At 46.4% G+C, this 19,626-nt stretch overlaps 1 protein-coding gene across 13 annotated transcripts in view; it reads left to right on the forward strand.

Annotated features, from left to right (window-relative positions):
* The window catches only part of EZH2 (enhancer of zeste 2 polycomb repressive complex 2 subunit), a 65,646-nt gene that overhangs the window by 44,556 nt on the left and 1,464 nt on the right, over positions 1–19,626 (forward strand). For 10 of the 13 annotated variants that reach the window (XM_038559256.1, XM_038559262.1, XM_038559260.1 and 7 more), the window contains 13 exons: positions 48–150; positions 662–840; positions 9,148–9,239; positions 10,666–10,906; positions 11,614–11,783; positions 12,151–12,245; positions 13,478–13,518; positions 13,891–14,016; positions 14,731–14,909; positions 16,378–16,473; positions 17,075–17,156; positions 17,780–17,860; positions 18,021–18,105. In XM_038559256.1, coding sequence (XP_038415184.1) covers positions 48–150; positions 662–840; positions 9,148–9,239; positions 10,666–10,906; positions 11,614–11,783; positions 12,151–12,245; positions 13,478–13,518; positions 13,891–14,016; positions 14,731–14,909; positions 16,378–16,473; positions 17,075–17,156; positions 17,780–17,860; positions 18,021–18,105 — 1,570 coding nt within the window. The remainder of the gene's footprint in view (positions 1–47; positions 151–661; positions 841–9,147; positions 9,240–10,665; positions 10,907–11,613; positions 11,784–12,150; positions 12,246–13,477; positions 13,519–13,890; positions 14,017–14,730; positions 14,910–16,377; positions 16,474–17,074; positions 17,157–17,779; positions 17,861–18,020; positions 18,106–19,626) is intronic. The other 3 variants (XM_038559259.1, XM_038559263.1, XM_038559267.1) reach the window with 1 other exon arrangement.

A 19,626-nucleotide genomic window follows, 5' to 3' on the forward strand; every position in this document is an offset into this window, starting at 1 on the left:
AACTTGTTTGCTTTCATCTTTTTTCCCTTTCATATTTCCCCATTTAGATAAAGAAAGCCGCCCACCTCGGAAATTTCCTTCTGATAAAATTTTTGAAGCCATTTCCTCAATGTTTCCAGATAAGGGCACAGCAGAAGAACTAAAGGAAAAGTAAGAGTTGTTCTTTTGAGGCAATCTTGCCTTGTATGGTATGTTAGCTCAGCATTGCGGTTGATGAGAAACGGAACTAATTTAGCTGGTGAGCCCCTGGGCTTCCTTGGTTGACAGCACCACAGGGTTCTCGAAGCTGTGTGTGTGGGCTCTGCTGCAGGACACTTACTGTAGGGAGAGCAAGCACACAACTTCATTGACCGTAGTACGCGGAGAGGAGAATTTGTCTGGACACTTGTAGAAACGTTAGTGTCATTGAAATTTATTTTAATTCATATGGTGACACTTTCCATGATCTGAATCCTTTCTGTGAACTTGTCTCTTGATACGCCATATGCATAATTTTAATTGGCTCTTCATCTCCATCAAGATCGTTGAAGGTTAGACCTTTACTAGTGTGTTGTGGGCAAGGCGAACATCACAAATAATACATGGCACCTTTGAGAAACTGTATTTTCAGAGAAGCAGGTTTTGCTACAGCTTCACTTGCGTTTTTCTTGGTCAATGTCAGGTATAAAGAGCTCACCGAGCAGCAGCTCCCAGGTGCGCTTCCTCCTGAATGTACCCCGAACATCGATGGACCAAATGCTAAATCTGTTCAGAGGGAGCAAAGCTTGCATTCATTTCATACGCTTTTCTGTAGGCGATGTTTTAAATATGACTGCTTCCTACATCGTAAGTGCAGTTATTGTACGTTTTCTTTTTCTATCTTTGTTGTGGAATTATGTCTTAAAGCAACTTGGAGAGTACTGTCATTTGTTATAACTAGGAATTTATCATTTAATCTGGCAGTTATGATTGAAAAGTATGTTAGTGTCAGAGTATTGTTCTTACGTACTTTGTTGCCTGAGGGTTGCTGTGAAGTTCTTCTACATGTATTTAATTTGGACCGCCTGTCGCCCGCTAATTTGGAATACAGGTCAGTGGTTTTTCCATAAATGCTAACCAAGCAGTTGTTTTGTAATAAAGCTATTACTGTGAACTCGCTGATAGCCTAGAGCAACACTGCGACATTGATGAACAAATTTTGTTGACTAAGAAATCGGCTGAAAAGATGCTTATATATGTTCTTGTCTATTTAGTATTCTTTTTTTTGGGGGGGGGGCGTCCTCTGAGAAAGTTACTTTAAAAAAAATCTGTATTTGGGGGCGTCTGGGTGGCTCAGTCGGTTACGCGTCTGGCTTTTGATGTTTGGCTCAGGTCATGGTCTCAGGGTCCTGGGATCGAGCCCACATCTGGCTGTGCACTCAGCGGAGAGTCTGCTGGAGAGTCTCTCCCTCTGTCTGTGACCCATTCGCCCCCCTTGCCCTCCCTCCCTGTGCGCACGCACTCTCACTTTGGCTCTCTCAAAAAAAAAATCTGCATTTGAATATAGGGAAAGCATAAAATGTTGTAAATGAAATTTAAGTCTGTCACATAACAATGTTACTTTGCTTTTCTGACATTGCTGGGGAATGAGATTTCTTAGGTTTCTTAGGACATTTTTTCCAGGTAATAGGAATTTTTTAAGTACAGTTTAAAAAGCACCAACTTTTTTTGAGGTGCTTGTTTTGAAAACATATTTGATATCTCTTTGGTTTCCTAAGCAGAGTTTACTTTAATGAAGGTTAGCTTTTTCCAGAATACATTTTAGTGCAACCATCTATGGCCAGGTCACACCTTCAGGGGCTTTTGACCTATGTAAAGTTGGCTCCGCTATACTGAGTGGCCCTTAGCAGTGCTTTGCCCTTTTGAGTTCCTATGGCTGGCTTTTACAGAATTTTCTCCCTCATTATCCAGTGGTACCTCTTAATATTCATTAGCCTGCCCAAGCAGATAACGTCTTGTGAGTTTTGCACTATCACCTTATGTTTGCTGTATCTCATACTTTGTTATGTGATATGTATCATGACCTGGAAATGGTTTAAGAGAGAGAGAGTGTGTGTAGTATTAGTGGTGTAGTTACCTTCAATTAGAAAAATTTCAAGTAGATTTTTAGAATTATTATATTTCCCATGTCCTTGCTATGTGGTTAAACCTAGTACCTTCCTAGTCTTGATGACTTGGTAGTTTTAATAATCTCTGGTATGCCAGGCATTGGACAAATACGAAGTGTCAGTATTATCTTCATACAGCCCTTGAAATAGTTGCCTTGAATTGCATTTAATTTGCCTTTACACACAGTCATTTTATAAACTATGTTCAATTTTTATTAAAAATAATATAAACTGCATTCAGTTACCACTATCACAAAAAAGTTGGGTGTTCGAACCTCTGCTTGAAGTCGTGAAATGTTTCCTCCAATTTGACGATAGATGTAGCATTTCTTGTACCTTTCTTTACAGACAAATCAAAGGAAGTAGGATACTACTTTTGAACATTTATTACAAGAGTTACTTCATTCTGTTCTTCAGATTTGAGTATTTATCTCCTTATTCAGGCTGGGGAGATAGAAGATAGATAATTAGTTCACTTTAGTGAAGTTTGCTTCTGTGGAATGGCAGACTGTTCATTTGGAGCACTCGGGAGCAGTGGGGTCTCTTCATAATTTAGCCTTAATGATTCCACAGTATTCATTGCATTGCATTATCCTTGACAAAATATCCCACAACGTAGGTTTTTCCTCAGTAAAATGAGTCAGTAAATACATTCTTAAACATATGTTAAATGCAGCATTTTGTGCTTTAATTTTGGTTTTGTCTATGTCAGAGGAGAATAATACAGTAGGTCATAAGCTGTTGGTTGTGGGGATTAAATTTAGTACTCTGTGTAAAATACTTAAAACAGTATCTGGCTTGTTTTTAGTTAACACTGTTTAAACAATAACAACAACAAAAAACAAAAACACTGTTTAAACAGAACATCATTCACATGATACACGTTTCAGAAATGTATTAAAAGGTGTCCAGTGCCCTGTCCCTGCCACTTCTGCCCCCATCCTTAAACCACTAATGTCAGTTCCTCTGTGTTTCTATAGTTTTTTTTTCTAGCAAAATGCAAAGATAGTCTTCTTTTTCTGACTATCCTGTTAAAAAGGTGCCATGCTATTCAGGCTTTTCCCTGTTTTGACTTAATCTAGGGTAGGTATTATTCTTCTCCGGAGAGCTGCGTTGTCTTCCACTGTAGGAGGTGGGAGGACTTACTGAACTGATTGCTGAGGGGCAGTCAGCATTGGGATGGTTTTGTGCCTCTTGCTGTAATAGCACTACAGTGAATGACCATGACCATGGCTGTACCTGTATATCACTTCCCACGAGTGCAGGTTAACCCAGGCCCCTGTGTTTGGATAGGCTTCATTCTTTTGCATCTAATTTTGGGTGACTGGAGTTTTATTCTTACAGAATTTTGGATCCACTCCTCCTCCCCACCTCCAAGGCTACCAAGCTGTTTCCATACCACTTACCAAAAAATTCCCCTTTCACTGCGACGCCATGCCGTCTTCATCACCCATCACCATGTGTGCTTGGGTCTTTTTTCTTTGCATTTGTTCCTTGGGTCTTTCTGTCTAGGAGGCTTTATTCATTGATCTCCTGGCCATTCTTGCTTGTTTTTTCATGTAAATTTTAGAATCTTTAGTTGATCTAATTAAAAAAAAGTTCAGGTAGTATGTTTATTGGAACCTCATTCAATTTATTAATTACCTAAGGGGAAACTGACACTTTAAAATGAGGATTAAGGGGGCACTTCAGTTAAGTGCTTAAATGTAGCCATATGACCAAGTTTCATTTTGTGTCATTTAATAACCTCAAATTTTCTTCTTGTAGCTCTTGTGTGTTCTTTCTTAAGATGATCTGTAGCTATTAATAGGTTGTTGCTGGCTTTTTCTCATTAAATTTTATATATTTTATACCTTGATACCATACTCAGTTGTCTTTGTTTTATGATAGTTTCTCAGTGGATTCTTACTTGAGTTTTCCAGCTATGTAAGTAAACTATATACACAGTTACTGATATGTTCTGCTTCCAGTCATTAGGACTTTATCTTCTTGTCTCATCACATTGGCTTGCATCTTCAGTACAGCGTTAAATAATATTGGTACTAGTAGATTTTCTATTGCTTCTGGATCACTTTTGGGAATTATCGGTTTCACCCAGGTTTTGAAATTTATTTGTATAAAGTTGATCTAAGTGTTCTAATGATTCTTTTCTTGCTCAAATGTTTTTTTCTCTCGTTTTTCTTGATAAGCTTAAGTGGTTTTTATATTTTATTTTTAAAATCTGTTTATGTGTATTTTTCTGAGCTTACTGTATTAGTTTTACTATTTTTCTCTTTATGAATGTGATTTTTGCATTGTTCTCATTCTTCCCTCTGTTTTTTGGATATATGTGGTTAACACGTGGTGAATTGTCTCTAGAGGACTGTTCCAACCTCTTAGGTTCTGATATTTGGTATTATTTTTAAGGAATGTTTTGTGTTTTTAACTCATTGTTTGAGAGAATTTGTTAAACTTATAGGTGAAAGAGCCTTTTTGGATGTTATATATTTTTATTATTCCTGTGTGATAATTAGTTACTTAAGTGTTAGGACTGTCTACCATTTTTATCTGTAAGGAATATGTTTTGATAGTAGGGGTTTGGCAGTTCATCTGAGCCAGCAGCTCAGTATATGACCTTGGATCTTTTCTGTTAGTGGGACTTGTGTATTCTAATGAACCTTGAAGGATAAATGGTTTTGGTTTGGGAATGAATCCCACTTTGTATTCCAAATAACTTTCAGACCATGATCATTTTGTAAATTGGAATCAGGCTGTTCTGCAAATTTGGAATCGTGTAATTTCTTTATAAAAAGCCTCAGCCTAAAATTGGCTGCTTGGTATGTCTTTTGACACTTGTTAGAGGAACCAGGGGTCAGCTCCTCAGTTGACTGTGGGTGGGTATGGAGAAGTAACATCTTTCTGATCCAAGGAGGGAAGGAAGGCAGGCTGGGAAATTAAAGTTGGGAAATTTTATGTGCTTAAATAGGATAAAAAAATAGAGCCTTAGAATAAATGTTTTGCTAGATTTTCTGTCACCTGTATGGCCTACAGAAGAATCCATTTTAAGCATAAAACCCAACTCTGTCATTTCTGATATTATATAAAAAGTCTGTTTATCCTTTTTGGAATGTGTATTAATGCGTATTGTAGAGTTCTTAACATTATAATGGTTAGAATTTCAGAAACAGTATTCCAAAGTTTGTAGTTGATGGTTGACTTTTTTAGTATTTCAGATGTGTAATGATTAAAATTCGATATACTGAATTCATGTTTACCATGTAATTAGAGGGACTTACCTCCCTCAATCTCAGTTTTTCTTGTCTGTAAAATGGGGATGAGGGTTAACACCTAATCAATCCCTGGGGGATTTTGTGGAGATTAAATGAGGTAATCCATAAGCCTCTTAGTGTGTGCTTTGAACACAGGAGGTTTACTGTTAGCTGCAGCAACTGCCTGTTATTACTACTCTGTGCTCTGAATATTGACACTTTCTCTAAGGTACTTAGCATTAGAAGTCTGAAATGTGTGATATACACAAGAATTTATGTGATTCCAGGTATAAGTATATTCAGTAAGAAGGTTTTTTTTTTTTTTTTAAAGATTTGTTTATTTGAGAGAGAGAATGAGGGATGCACATTTGTGGGGAGAGGGGCAGGGGAGAGAATTCTCAAGCAGGCTTCCTGCTAAACTCAATCCCACATCCCTGAGATCATGACCAGAGCCAAAACCAAGAGTCGGACACTCAACCAACTGAGCCACCCAGGCGCCCTTCAGTAAGAATTATTATTAATACCACCCCCCCCCCTTTTTTTTTTAAAGATTTTACTTATTTATTCACGGGAGAGACACAGGCGGAGGGAGAAGCAGGCTCCATGCAGGGAGCCTGACATGGGACTCGATCCCGGGTCTCCAGGATCACGCCCTGGGCCGAAGGCGGCGCTAAACCGCTGGGCCACTGGGGCTGCCCTTAATACCAATTTCTAATCTGAGCAAACAGGATCAGTACTTTGAGCAGAAGTTAATGTATAAAACTGACACTTTGTATTGATCTGTGTTCATTAATTTTGTCATTTATTACATGACAATGAATGAGCTGAAGTATTTAAGAGAAGTGTTGCATTACAGAGAGGGGAGGTGGCTCTTCCTCCTTGGGACAAGCCTTGGCACACCTGCTGCCAGCTAACTACCTACACAAATGATTCTGTTTAGTCCTGTTTCCTATTTTGTAAAGTCACCACTGGAACTAGGTGATTGCTGAGGTTTGTTCTCTGTAATTTTCTGGTTCCCCAGTTCTGTGCTTGAGGCATCATTATTTTGGTGAAACATTAAAAGATTCTGGGGGTCTACTTGATATTTTTAGCCATTTATGCCAGTTTGCTCACAGGGATGGGGAATGGCTGGAACTGTGTATTATAACAGGGTTTTTTTTTTACCTTTGCTTGAAAACCTTTTAGATAAGATTTTTCATCAAGATTTTATATGTTGCTTTTTGAAATTAAAATAGAACAAAACAAAACCTATCAACATTCCATGTTCTTTTTGTAAAAATTTTTTAAAAAGCACCTTGCTTAAATTTTCTTAATAATAATTTTCTTGATCAGATAATATAATTTTCCCCTCATTAAGCTTAAAAATATTTTCGTAGCTTATTTGAAGTATTAGTATTTCATGGTGAAAATATTAAGCATTCTGAAAATCTCAAATAGTCAAGACATTTCTCGAAGAGGGAATTCTTCATATACCTGGTTTTCTTAAATAATTGAAGTTTGAAATTCTGCTGAGAAAGTCTAGTAATGCAAATAGTTCTCTTTCTTGAGCTAAATGCAATGTGAAATTAAGAATAGTACTTTAAAAAATTTTTGCCTTTGGTGATCATCAAAGTATCTTTGATTATTATTAGTGTGTTTAATTCTTCCTTTAGAGCCAGAACTTGGCTTGTTGAGTGTTCTGTTACTTTGTTACTTTGCTCTTCTGTATCTCCCAGCTCAGGACCAGCAAGGGGCTACTGTCCTCACTTGTGTTTGTGTGTGTATAGATACATATGTGCCTTTGTATTATTCACTGAATCAGGTGAAATCCAGAACGTCAGCCTATAAATAGGGGAACATACACACTAAAAATGAATTTTGCCAAATTGATATCACTTAGTTTGTGCTGCTAACTGGCTGAGAACGAACTTGTTTTTTGGATTGATGGAATTCCTTGCTGCTGATGTGACCATAACCTTTTCCGCGCTCAGACTTTGTATTTTAGAGGTCCTCACGTGTTCAGAAACGTAATCCATTGTGAAATTAGTCGTGGCATCAGTCTCTCATTCCAGGGAAATCTAATACATACTTGAAACAAAATTTGAACCTTGAATTTCTACTTCAGAGACATAGTTTTGTCTTTTTTTCCCTTATTTCCCTCATCAGTCTGTATTTCTCATTTAAGTTACAGACTTTTTTTTTTTTTAAGATTTTTTGGGGGGCTGGGGGAGAGAGAGCATAGCATGTGCTTGAGTTGGAGGAGGGGCAGAGGCAGGGGGAGAGAATCTCAAATAGACTCTGCACTGAGCACGGAGCCCAAGACTCACCAGATCAGGACCTGAGCTGAAATCACAAGTTAGGTGCTTAACCGACTGAACCACCCGGGTGTTGCTGCAGAGGTTTTTAAAATGGTTTTGTGAATATGTCACCTGTTTTTATCTAAATTAAGATATATTTTCATCTTGTGTAATTCTGAGCAGGGCATTTCTAGTATTTGCCTTGGTAGCTGGAAGCAGACTTTCTCGAGGGTTTCTGCAAGTTCTCACCTCTGTGCATTCACACTTGGTTCACCCGTGTACTAGAATTTGAATCTTTTTGTTATCACATTATTTGGGGATTTTAAGTTTCAGAGACTTTTCTTTCTAGAACCTGTTTTATGTGACCACGTGTTTCCTAGAGAAGGGTAGTGACTGCAAGCTCTCACTAGATTCTTGAATTTTGTCTGATCTGGAGAAATGGAATTTCAGTAGTCTGAGGCTGTCCTCTTTATTTATTTAAAAGTTTATTTATTTAGTCTCCACACCATGAACTCATGACCCTGAGTTCAAGAGCTGCATGCTCTTCCAACTGAGTCAGCCAGATGCGCCCTTGTCCTCTTTATTTTTACAGATTTATTTTAGAGAGACTGTGCAAGTGGAGGTGGAGAGGGAGAGGGAGACGGAGAGAAGTAGACTCCCCGCTGAGCGTGGAGCCTGACGCCGGACTCCATCCCATGACCCTGAGATCATGACCTGAGCCAAAATCAAGAGTCAGCTGCTTAGACTGAGCTGCCCAGGCGCACCCTGTCCTCTTTACTTTTAAAAACTAGTTTTTTGGGATCCCTGGGTGGTGCAGCGGTTTGGCGCCTGCCTTTGGCCCAGGGCGCGATCCTGGAGACCCGGGATCGAATCCCACATCAGGCTCCCGGTGCATGGAGCCTGCTTCTCCCTCTGCCTATGTCTCTGCTTCTCTCTCTTTCTCTCTCTCTATCATAAATAAATAAAAATTAAAAAAAAATAAAATAAAAACTAGTTTTTAACAAGTGCTGTCCTTTATTTCTCCATTTTGACAAGCTGATTACTAACCTTTCTTTAGAAATCAAGAAACTGTAGATATCCGAATTCTTTTGGTAAAAATAGGAAATCTGATTTCCTTGTAGAGGGTATATATCAGTTGTTTCTATGGATATATTAAAGACTAAATAAATGTTTAAAGAGATTTCTTTTAATGTTCGTAATGAGAGTTTAGAGTTACGTGCATCAGTTATGCTTGTAAGGAGAAAAGTGGGCAATGACTAATTATTCCAGAGTTTACTGTTTCCTCCCTGGTTAGGGGCTGGTGGAGAGGGAGTGGCGGTGTTCCACTGAGTCTAGGGAGAGCATGGAGATGATTCAGTGAGAGCTTTGAAGGAAGGTTCTGTTATGGAAACAATATATTGGCAAGTTTCTAATGTATTAATTGGCTTTTTCCACTGAAACTGTGGAGATGAAAAAGTAAATATAATTATACATGGATGTTTTCTGTTTATTTTGCAGCATTTCATGCAACACCCAATACTTACAAGCGGAAGAACACAGAAACCGCTCTAGACAACAAACCTTGTGGACCACAGTGTTACCAGCACTTGGTAAGCTCGGGTGCTGCGTGATCCAGAGGGCATTTGAGGAGTTTTGTGGTGAACTGTGGCGAGGTCCATGAAGGCAGCGTTGGCACTGTTGCTCCTGTGCCTCGGCCATACTCTAGGCAGAGATCCTCACCCGGGCGGTCTCCTTCCTAGCTGCTGTGTACTGCACATTGCAGGCCTCCATTAATCCCGTATCCTTTGTCTGTCTGTGTTAGTCTGTTCCGCAACCTTTCAGGGCCTTGAGGATCAAGGACTCTTACACCTGCCACCAAGTCTGTGAGAGTGAGCAGCACAGGTAGTCACTCAGGCCCCAGAAGCTCGGTAATTGTAGGCAGTACTTCCTGAGCCTTCCTCAGAGCCTGGCCGCTCTCGAGATCTAGACCTATGGTAGTTTGAGTCAGCTAGTAGGTCCCACAGATTTTTTTTTTTTTTAAATGATGGAGAAAAGGTAAGGGTTTAGGAGAATAGGAGGTAGAAAAGTTGTTTTTTACAGGTACTATCTTATTTTTACCCTTTCCCCTCTTTGAACCAAGCCACTCCTACCTAGGAACTAAACGGGTATATATTGCCTGTTGGATTTTGGACAGAAGATTCATTGAATGGCACCTGCAGAAGGTATCCTATTTTTAAGCAATTTGGTTTCTGTAGAATGAAGTGTAAAACTGTTGGCTGCTCTCAAACTTCTCCCTTCTCCTGCCACTGAACCTGGAATTCTTGAGCACTATTTTATAATACTCTCTACAAGGCAGAATTTTATTTGGCTCGTCTAAGAGGTTTCTGTGGTCTCTCTATAATCCACGATCTTGCTGTTGTTCATACTCTGTAAGACTGGATTATCGGATGTGCTGATGCAGAATGTCCTGCTCACAGCCTCCCTCTGCAAGCTCCTTTCACGACTTCTGGGGGCTGTGCATCCGTCACGGGGCAAAAATTGGATGTTTGAATAAACAGTAAGACAGGAAGCGACAAGTCTGGCATGCTTCTATGTTCTGTATTCTTCTTGTGTACTTTCAATATTATCAGAGAGAGGTATCTTAAGAAAACCTAAAATAGGAAAGTCTGACTCTGGATGCACATTAGCTATGAATCTTCTCATGAAAGTTCATGTTTAAAGAGGCTTACATATTTTTAAGTATTTTATTACATTTTAACTTGTAATCAGTTAGTGTTGCCCACAAGTTCACATGGAGTCATCTTGCGTGATGTCATACTCCTGTAGCGCAGAGAATCTACACTGACCTTTCTGAAAGTTCCAAACTGTCAAAAGCAGATAGAAAACCAAGAGCATCGAGATAGGCAAACGATGGTTTGTAAAAGTGGATAATGTGATAAATTTATTGACTAACTTGCTTTATGCAGTCCTTTTTTTCTCATGCAGCAAAATGAGTCTAAGAACTTGACTTTGATATCTCCATTTTTCACTTTGTAGGAGGGAGCAAAGGAGTTTGCGGCTGCCCTCACTGCCGAGCGCATCAAGACCCCGCCCAAGCGGCCCGGCGGCCGCAGGAGAGGCCGGCTTCCCAACAATAGCAGCCGGCCCAGCACCCCCACCATTAATGTGCTGGAGTCCAAGGACACGGACAGTGACAGGGAAGCGGGGACTGAGACGGGCGGGGAGAACAACGATAAGGAGGAGGAGGAGAAGAAGGACGAGACCTCCAGCTCCTCGGGTGAGATCCGCCGCGGGTGCAGGAGGGATCGGAACTCGGCTCCCTGGGTTAGTGCTCGCTGTGAGGAGAGGGCCGAAGCCAGAGAACTCCCTCGGGGGTGTGGAGCTGCCTTCTGCCCTCACCCCGACCCCGCACTCCGACCCCAACCCCAGCCTGGCCTGTGCAGACCGCCTGCCCGGCTACTGGAAGGTCAGCGATGCGGTGTGTCGTCCTTCTCCGTCTCTCTGAGACAGGGCATCGTTCTGGTCAATCCTGTGGCTGTGCTGGGGGTGGTTTTGGTTAGAAGAGCCCGTGGGAACTCCCGACCAGTGTTTTGCTGCTGGGGTTTTCCATGTCCATTCAACCCACAACTCGCATCCTGAGTAGCAACGGGAGATACTCCTCAGCTTTCATTTTGATTTAAAATTTCTGTATTAAGTAAGCTTTACACCCAGCGTGAGGCTTGAATTCAGGACCCCGAGATCCAGGGTCACGTGCTGCCCTGACGAGCCCCCCGCCTGTGAGCCAGCCAGGCGCCCCCTCAGCATCTTAGAAGGTTGTGTCAAAGGGAACCAGCCCTGAGCTCCACGGGAGACTTGCAGATGGTTCCCGGCTGAGTTTATTCTCAGCACAAGTCGCTTCCTGCTCTTTTCTTCAGCACAGCCCTGAGGTTTACTTATTGACTCTAGTCGTCCTTTCTTGACCAGTGCTTCACTTTGGTTTTCCAGAAGCAAATTCTCGGTGTCAAACGCCAATAAAGATGAAGCCAAACATTGAGCCTCCCGAGAACGTGGAGTGGAGCGGCGCTGAGGCCTCCATGTTCCGGGTGCTCATCGGTACCTACTATGACAATTTCTGTGCCATTGCCAGGCTCATCGGGACCAAGACTTGTCGGCAGGTGAGCATGTCTGACACCGCAGTTTGAGAGCTTGAGATGGGGGATGAGCAGTCACTGTCCAAACAGACCGTTCTCGGTTCCTCTTGTGCTCCTGCTCATGTCCCGAAAAAGAAGTCAATTGGTGGTGTTTTCCACTGGGAGGGACCTGAATGAAAACGATTCTAACGACTATGGATATGTCGGGGTGAGTCTGCAGCCCAGTAGGGTCAGGTCAGCCTCGGGCGCCTACTGAGAGTGGCCCAGCCCCTGGTAGCACCCCCACCCCTGGCAGCACGGAGAGGCCAGAGAAGCTTCCAGCAGGGGCGGGTCTGGGGCGCTTTGCCGGAGCTGCCAGTGCTCACAGCCCTGTGACCACACCTCTTGTTAGGTGTATGAGTTCCGTGTCAAAGAATCGAGTATCATTGCTCCAGCCCCGGCCGAGGACGTGGACACCCCCCCAAGGAAGAAGAAGAGGAAACACCGGTAAGGCTGGGTGGGTGGCTTCTGCTGTGGGTTGGATGCCAGAGTCATGTGGCCGCACACGCTCGCTCGCCAGTCTGTTCCTCTGCCTGCAGTGGCCTGGGGTGCGGGGAGTCGGGACAGCGACGCTCACCGCGCTGCCCTTCAGTTCAGGGAACCTCTGCACTGGCTGCTGACCACAGGCCCCACCTGCACGAACCGAACCCGTGCCCTGCGTGCGGTGTTGAGGGTGATGGGAGCACCAAGCTGCTTGGAGTCCCAGGAGCCTGAATTTTCTTCATGCGAGTCACTTCTTTTTTTTTTTTTTTTAAGATTTATTTATTCACGAGAGACAGAGAGAGGCAGACACAGGCAGAGGGAGAAGGAGGCTCCTTGCAGGGAGTCTGATGTGGGACTCGATCCCGGGACTCCAGGATCAGGCCCTGAGCCAAAGGGAGATGCTCAACCACTGGGCCACCCGGGCGTCTGTTCTTGACAGATGCCCCGCTGACGCCCCTGGAAGTGGGGGCGCTGAGGGAGGAGGGAGCGCGGCCGCTTGGGTTTGTGTGAGGAGCTGCCCACCACACCGCCTGCCCCCCCACACCCGCGACTAGGGGTGCAGGACTGCACTCCGCAGCTGTGCACCCGCTCATGTCCCCTTTCTTTCGGGAGGTGGCTAATTTAGAACCGGAAGAACTTAGCTGTGGTAGGTCCAGCTGAGTTTCTTGGTTGAATTTTGATCATACAGCCTCTGTCAGTGGTTAAAGATGCCTGAATTAGAGAAACGGTACTATTTCAGGCTCCTCCCATCCCCAGGAGCCCAGGTTGGGGTGAGTCCTCCTCGTGGTCATAGCTGAGCCTCCAACACGGGGCCACTTAACATGGGTTTTCTGATACCGCAAATGTATTTTCTCAGGATTTTCTCAACAGTTTCTTCTCTCTGGCTTGCTTTATTGTAAGAACACAGTATAGAATACGTAGGACGTAGAAAATCCGTCCTAACCAGTCATCAGTAGGGCTTATGGGCCACAGGCTAGCAGTAGGTAAGTTCTGGGGAGTCAAAAGTTACTTGCAGATTTTGGGTGGCGGGAGGGGTCTGTGGCCCTAACCCGGCGGCCGGGGGCCGGCTGTCCTTGGATCCAAAGTGCGGTTATGTTCAGGGCACGCATTGACTTGCGCAGGCAGCTTCTGTTGGGTTTGTGCCGTGACCCGACTCCTTAGCCTCACAAGGATGGCTTCTGTTTTGTGTCTTGCAGGTTGTGGGCGGCACACTGCAGAAAGATACAGCTGAAAAAGGGTTAGCATCCTCCGTTCATAATTAACTTAAAAATGCCTGCTCATTTGTTTGAGAATAGTAACTGGATTAGCGTTTGGGATGTTCTGATGTAATTGACTTCAGTACCCGAAGCCCATTTAGAGGGAGGCTGTCTGCGGAGTAACTTCCGGGTGGGTGGCGCGGGGTGGCCAGTCAGTTACGGAAGTGTTTGGGGGCCGGGGTGACAGTGCTCTGGCCTTGGCCGGCACTTGGGGGTGGGAGGTGGCGTCTCCAGTCACTCGGAACAAACAGTGTGGAGGACGTGCCGCAGCCCGCAGGTGGCGGGGAAGGCCGGATTCGCGGGCGTCGTGTTCCCTCGCCTCTGGATTGACCCGCGCTGCTCTCCTTCCGCAGACGGCTCCTCTAACCACGTTTACAACTATCAACCCTGTGACCATCCACGGCAGCCTTGTGACAGTTCGTGCCCTTGTGTGATAGCACAAAATTTTTGTGAGAAGTTTTGTCAATGTAGCTCAGAGTGTAAGTATTTCGTTTTGATGACTTGTGTGAGTTCCTGTTTTATTTATTTATTTATTTATTTTTGAGTTCCTGTTTTAAATTGCTGACCAAAAGCCTGTGGAAGCCAAAACAAGGCCATGGCAGCTCTTGCTTTGTTGTATCCTTTTTAGGAAACGCATTTACCCCACAGGGATTTATGGGGCCCCATTAAGGGGTTGTGTGCTAGGGGCCTGCGCGGGTCTGTGGGCAGGTTAGAACTGGATCATGGAAGTTAAGTCATAGTAGAGTTGGCACAGAACGTGGAGGGCATCTGGAGGTGGCCCCCAGGTCCTCTGGCCCCCAGAAAGCGTCAGCGCAGTGGGGCGTGAGCATAGTGCCATGAGCGGGTACTGAGGGCACAGCTGCGTGGATACCGAGGAAGCGTCTAGAGCTCTGCGCCCTTGGGATGGTCGAGAGCCGTGACTGTTACGTAGTCCAAACCAAACCCTGCCTTCACACCTGTCGTATAAACCAGAGGGCTTTCAGGACACGTGCTGCCTAACAGATCCGGATGGAGAGCTCGGGGGTGACCGGGTACACCTCCTGTGCCTTCAGTTTCCTCCTTGGTCCGAGGCTGGAGGGGAGCAGGGGGGCTGGGGTGACCCAGTGTCGAGGCTCGCAGGGCTCAGGGCTGCACAGGGCTGTGCGCGGTGGGATCCACGAGGTTCCCGCCTGAGGACCACCCTGTCCCTGAAGGTCAAAACCGCTTTCCTGGGTGCCGCTGCAAAGCGCAGTGCAACACGAAGCAGTGCCCGTGCTACCTGGCCGTGCGCGAGTGCGACCCCGACCTGTGCCTCACGTGCGGCGCCGCCGACCACTGGGACAGCAAGAACGTGTCCTGCAAGAACTGCAGCATCCAGCGCGGCTCCAAGAAGGTACGCACCGCCCCACTGGCTGGGGGCGGGGCAGGGGGCATGCCCTTAGGCATTCGTCCCTTCTCCGCCGTGAGGCGAGGCGCAGGACATTGTGACACGCAGCCCTGGATGCATCAGACCCGGGTGGGGGAGTTTTCTAGTTCACAGAAGTCAGTCACATCAGAACAGACACCCCCCCCCCCCCCCCCCGCCTTATCACCACACAATATTCAAGGTGCCTCTTTCATGCAGAGAGAAAGATGAGTATCTCCTACGGGACCCTCTAGTTCCTGCGAACTTTGTTCCCGTTTCTTTAATGATCTTGAACACAGTGCAGCGGGGGTTCTGGAACCGGCGCCTGCGAGCTGCAGGCAGGTGCTCGTAACCGTAGCTCCTGGGAAGTTTCTTACTGAGCAGAAGAGACTGCCGGCACCTGCTGGGGAAGTCCCCTACCTTATTTTAGGGTGGACCCAGGGCTGCTGCTTCGGTTGATAAACGTCAGCCGTCAGAGCAACGATCAGGGAATATATGGCAGGCCCCGTCCTAAGTGCGCGCGTGTCAGCTTACTAGTCCTGGTACCTCTGGGAGTTAGGAATAACCACAAAACTCCTTTTAGGTAAAGAAAGGAGCAGTAGCTCCGATCCAGGTGTTGTGGCCCCCGGACCCCCTGCTGCTGACGGCCAGGACCTGTGCTGCCCATGAGTGTGGGGGTGTGCGTGGGGGACACCGGAAATATGGGTGATGTGCGCATCTTAGGTTCTTGAGGAGCCCTTGGATGTGACTGGGGTCACACTGCGGCCCATAGTGCCCTTCCACCAGTAGTTCTGTTCGTGGCAGCATCTTTGTTTTTGCTGTGATGGTCTCAGGGGCTCGGTGGTTTTAAGAGTCCAGATCTTTTTTTTTTTTTTTTTAAAGATTTTGTTTATTCATGAGAGACACAGAGAGGCAGAGATACAGGCAGAGGGAGAAGCAGGCTCCCCATGGGACTCGATCCCAGGACCCTGGGATCAGACCTGAGCTGAAGGCAGATGCTTAACCACGGAGCCCCCCGGGCGTCCCTAGGTTGTTAGTCATCCCATCACAGTGATGTGCGGTACAGTCCCCAGGGCACACCTGCTCAGTCCTAAGACTCATTCCTCCCCCACCCCCACACTTGTCAGGTCCTCTTAGTTTGTTCAGAAACTGTTCGCGTTGACGCCTTTTATGGGCGTCTTGTAGAACTCCTGAGACAGAAAATAGCATACTTTAACCACTTGGGTCTCATTTGCTCCACAGTATGACCAGAGATCGCTTTATTTACAAAAGAAACCACTGTTGTCCCATACCTGGGACGCCGGGCCCTGGTGCAGCGCGCTCGGAGCTTTCCTGCTGGCGGCAGCGGGTTGTGTGACTTTGGGACCTGGCTGAGGACAGCTCTGGGCTGTCACGTAGCTAACTCTCCGTCTTTGCTCTCCTTCGGTGATGCGATTGTGTGCGTTTCCTTCTCTAGCACTTGCTGCTGGCACCGTCTGACGTGGCAGGCTGGGGGATTTTCATCAAAGACCCTGTGCAGAAAAATGAATTCATCTCGGAGTACTGTGGAGAGGTAAGGCAGGGGGACCCAGCCCCGGGCGGCGCCGCACGTACGAACCACATGGGTTCGGGGGTGTCGTGTGTAGTAACTTCCTTTGTTTTGGATTGATTTCATTGGACCAGTCTACTGGGTCTGATGAGAAGTGAATTAATTTAAAAAATGCCTTTTCAGCTTGGACTTAACTCCTGCTGGTAGGTGTGGCTCGCTTGGTAAATGAGCGCTTCAGTCGTGGCCACAAGAGTTGTGCTGTGGAGTGTGCCCTGCTCAGTCCACAGCCTGATGGATAAGGATCTAGAGACGACGGTGTCCTTCATCCTGTGGCTTTCAGTCGTAGAGTTAGGGAACGGCCATCGGGCTGGCTTCATTTTGGAATTAAGCCACCCAGTTTGTCTCTTCTCTTCAGTAGAGACTTGTTAATAATCACTTTCTGCCAGCACGATTCCTTTCTCTGTGAGAATGAAGTCCTTAAAAGACCCTGGTCCTGTGACACCAGCATGTGGGCCGAATGGGGGAGCAACACCAGCCGTAGGGACCATTCGTTGGGGTTCCTCATGGGGGTCTGAGGTTGTCCTGATCACCTGATCCAGGTCTTGTCCTCTGCCTATCTTTTTAGATTATTTCTCAAGATGAAGCAGACAGAAGAGGGAAAGTCTACGATAAATACATGTGCAGCTTTCTCTTCAACTTGAACAATGGTACGTTTGACTTGGGGGCCCCCGGGACGCATCGAGGAGCCCCTTCTCCTTATGAGCTCCTGGGATCCCTGACTCCCTGGCACAGTTTGTTGGCAAGCCAGCCAGGCTGGGGCCACTCCAGACGGCTGCCCTGAGCTTGCCTGAGCTTGCGGCTGTGCTGCTGCTGCCTCCCTGCTGTGTCCCCTGCCTCCTTAGTGCTCCGTCTGACCTGGGGAGGGAGGGGCTCGAGCCCCCAGATGTGCAGCTTCTCTGGGGCTCCCCTGCCTGTTGTCAGAGGCCTGGGGGGAATAGGAAGCTGGTTTCTAGATGATGATCTCAGGTTGGTGAGGCCGCAGTAGGTGTTGCTGCTGGGGGTGGGGATTCACTCCCAACATCAGGTTAACTTGGGGCAGGGACAGTCGCGTGAGGTCTCTGTGAACATGTTCCACAGAGAGTGCAATGAAAAAGGTATTTTAAATGTGAGATGCTTATTCTTGAAGTTAAGAATGCACACCCTGTGCTTTATAAAGGCAAGCCCTGAAGAAACTAGGGCTGGGGTGTCTCCAGAATTGTCAGAACTTTGTGTTTACAGACCTAGGACTGAACCTATTCACTGGACTATACTTACTTTTTCTTCTTTTTAGATTTTGTGGTGGATGCAACCCGCAAGGGTAACAAAATTCGTTTTGCAAATCACTCAGTAAATCCAAACTGCTATGCAAAAGGTAGGTGCCGATGGAGTCCGAATCCCCAACAGAACTGCTTGCAGACCAGGGAGGGGGGACTGGAGCAGCCTGGGACTGACGTGGACTTTGTGCGTGAGTCAGGTCTTCCCCGTGGCCTGTCTTCATCCAACTCACTGATACTGTGTCTCTCTCTCTCCAGTTATGATGGTTAACGGCGATCACAGGATAGGGATTTTTGCTAAGAGAGCCATCCAGACCGGTGAAGAGCTGTTTTTTGATTACAGGTTGGTAACAGCATATTTCTGTGTGACCTGAGGGCTTCATCTTCCTGGACTCTGGGCTGTGGACAAAGGCTGTTTTCTTACTCTTTGTCAGATCTCTTTTTAGAGGAACTTATTTTTGGTTGTCGGGGCGTGGCTGGGTAGTTAGGCTACACAAGTAATGGGTATATTTGAGATACAGGCGTACCTCAGATACTGTGGGTTTGGGTCCCGACCACTGCGGTAAAGGAACTGTAATCTTTCTGCTGGCGGATGGACTTGGTGCTGCCGTGCAGTTTGCCACATTAGTGGCTCTTCCAGCACGAGCGGTTCCCTGCAGCCGGCGATGCAGCTCGGTGCACGGTACCCCCCGGAGAGCCGCCTTCAGAACAGTGTGTCCTCGGGCCCGGCCGGGTCCACCAGCTAAGCCGCTGTCGTGTTCCCAGTCCTCGGTTGTAGTTTCAACCGTCTTGACAGCGTGTCCACCAGGAGGAGGCCAACTTGGGAAACCACTTTCTTGGCTGGTCCCTGAGAAGCACCTGCTCGTCTGTTCACGTTTGGTGCTGAGCTCGCTCGCGGCCGTTCAGTCCCTCTCTGGGCTCCACTCCTCGTCCTGTTGTCTCGCTGTTTCTTTGTTGCTCCATTTGGAGAACACAGGCACAGCCGACTTAGCATCATCGCTAAGGACGCTGAGATTTTCAGGATGGTCACCGAGTACCAGCTTCAGCCTCGTCACCAGCTGCACTAGCCCCTCACGAGAGGGTCAGCCGGGCACTGACCTTTCCTCTCCGGCTGAAAGTCCTAGCTGATAGCTTCTTTGGTAGAAGCTGTTTCGTCTACACTGAAAATGTGTTGTTTGGTGCAGCACCCTCATCGGTTATCTTAGCTAGGTCTTCTGGAAAACCTGCTGCTTCATGTTGCACTTCTGTGTCGTGGAGGTGGCTGCTTCCCTTAAACCTCCCGAACCAGCCTCCCAGCCTCAGACTTTCCTTCCGCAGCCTCCTCCCCTCTCAGCCGTCCTAGATCTGAAGGGAGTCGGCCTTGCTCTGGATTAGGCTTTGGCCTAAAGGAACTGTGCCTGCTGTGCTCTCCTGTGGGAACCACTGCCGCTTTCCCTTTAAATCAGAAACTAGAAATGATGAAGCTCTGGGCCTTGCTGCTGGTGTGCAGAGACACGGGGGCCTGGGTGGCTCAGCCGGTTAAACGTCAGACCGTTCATTTTGGCTCAGGTCATGATCTCAGGGTCGTGAGATGGAGCCCCACATCCGGCTCTGTACACAGTGGGATCCTGCTTGAGAGTCTCTCGTCTCTCTCCCTCTGCCCCTCCCCTCCTCACTCTCTCAAATAAATCGGTCACAGGTCTGTTTTTCACTTGAACACATAGAGGCCCCTGTACGGTTATTAACCGGCCTTACTTCAATATTGTTGTCTCAGGGACGAGAGGGGGACAGATGGGGGAACAGCCGGTCGGTGCAGCAGTCAGGGCACATGACCTCTGTCCATCCGATCTGTCTTCTCAGGAGGGTGCAGTTCGTGGCGCCCCAA

The sequence above is a fragment of the Canis lupus genome, chromosome 16, assembly GCF_011100685.1.
Source record: "Canis lupus familiaris isolate Mischka breed German Shepherd chromosome 16, alternate assembly UU_Cfam_GSD_1.0, whole genome shotgun sequence".
In the NCBI taxonomy this organism is placed as follows: Eukaryota; Metazoa; Chordata; class Mammalia; order Carnivora; family Canidae; genus Canis; species Canis lupus.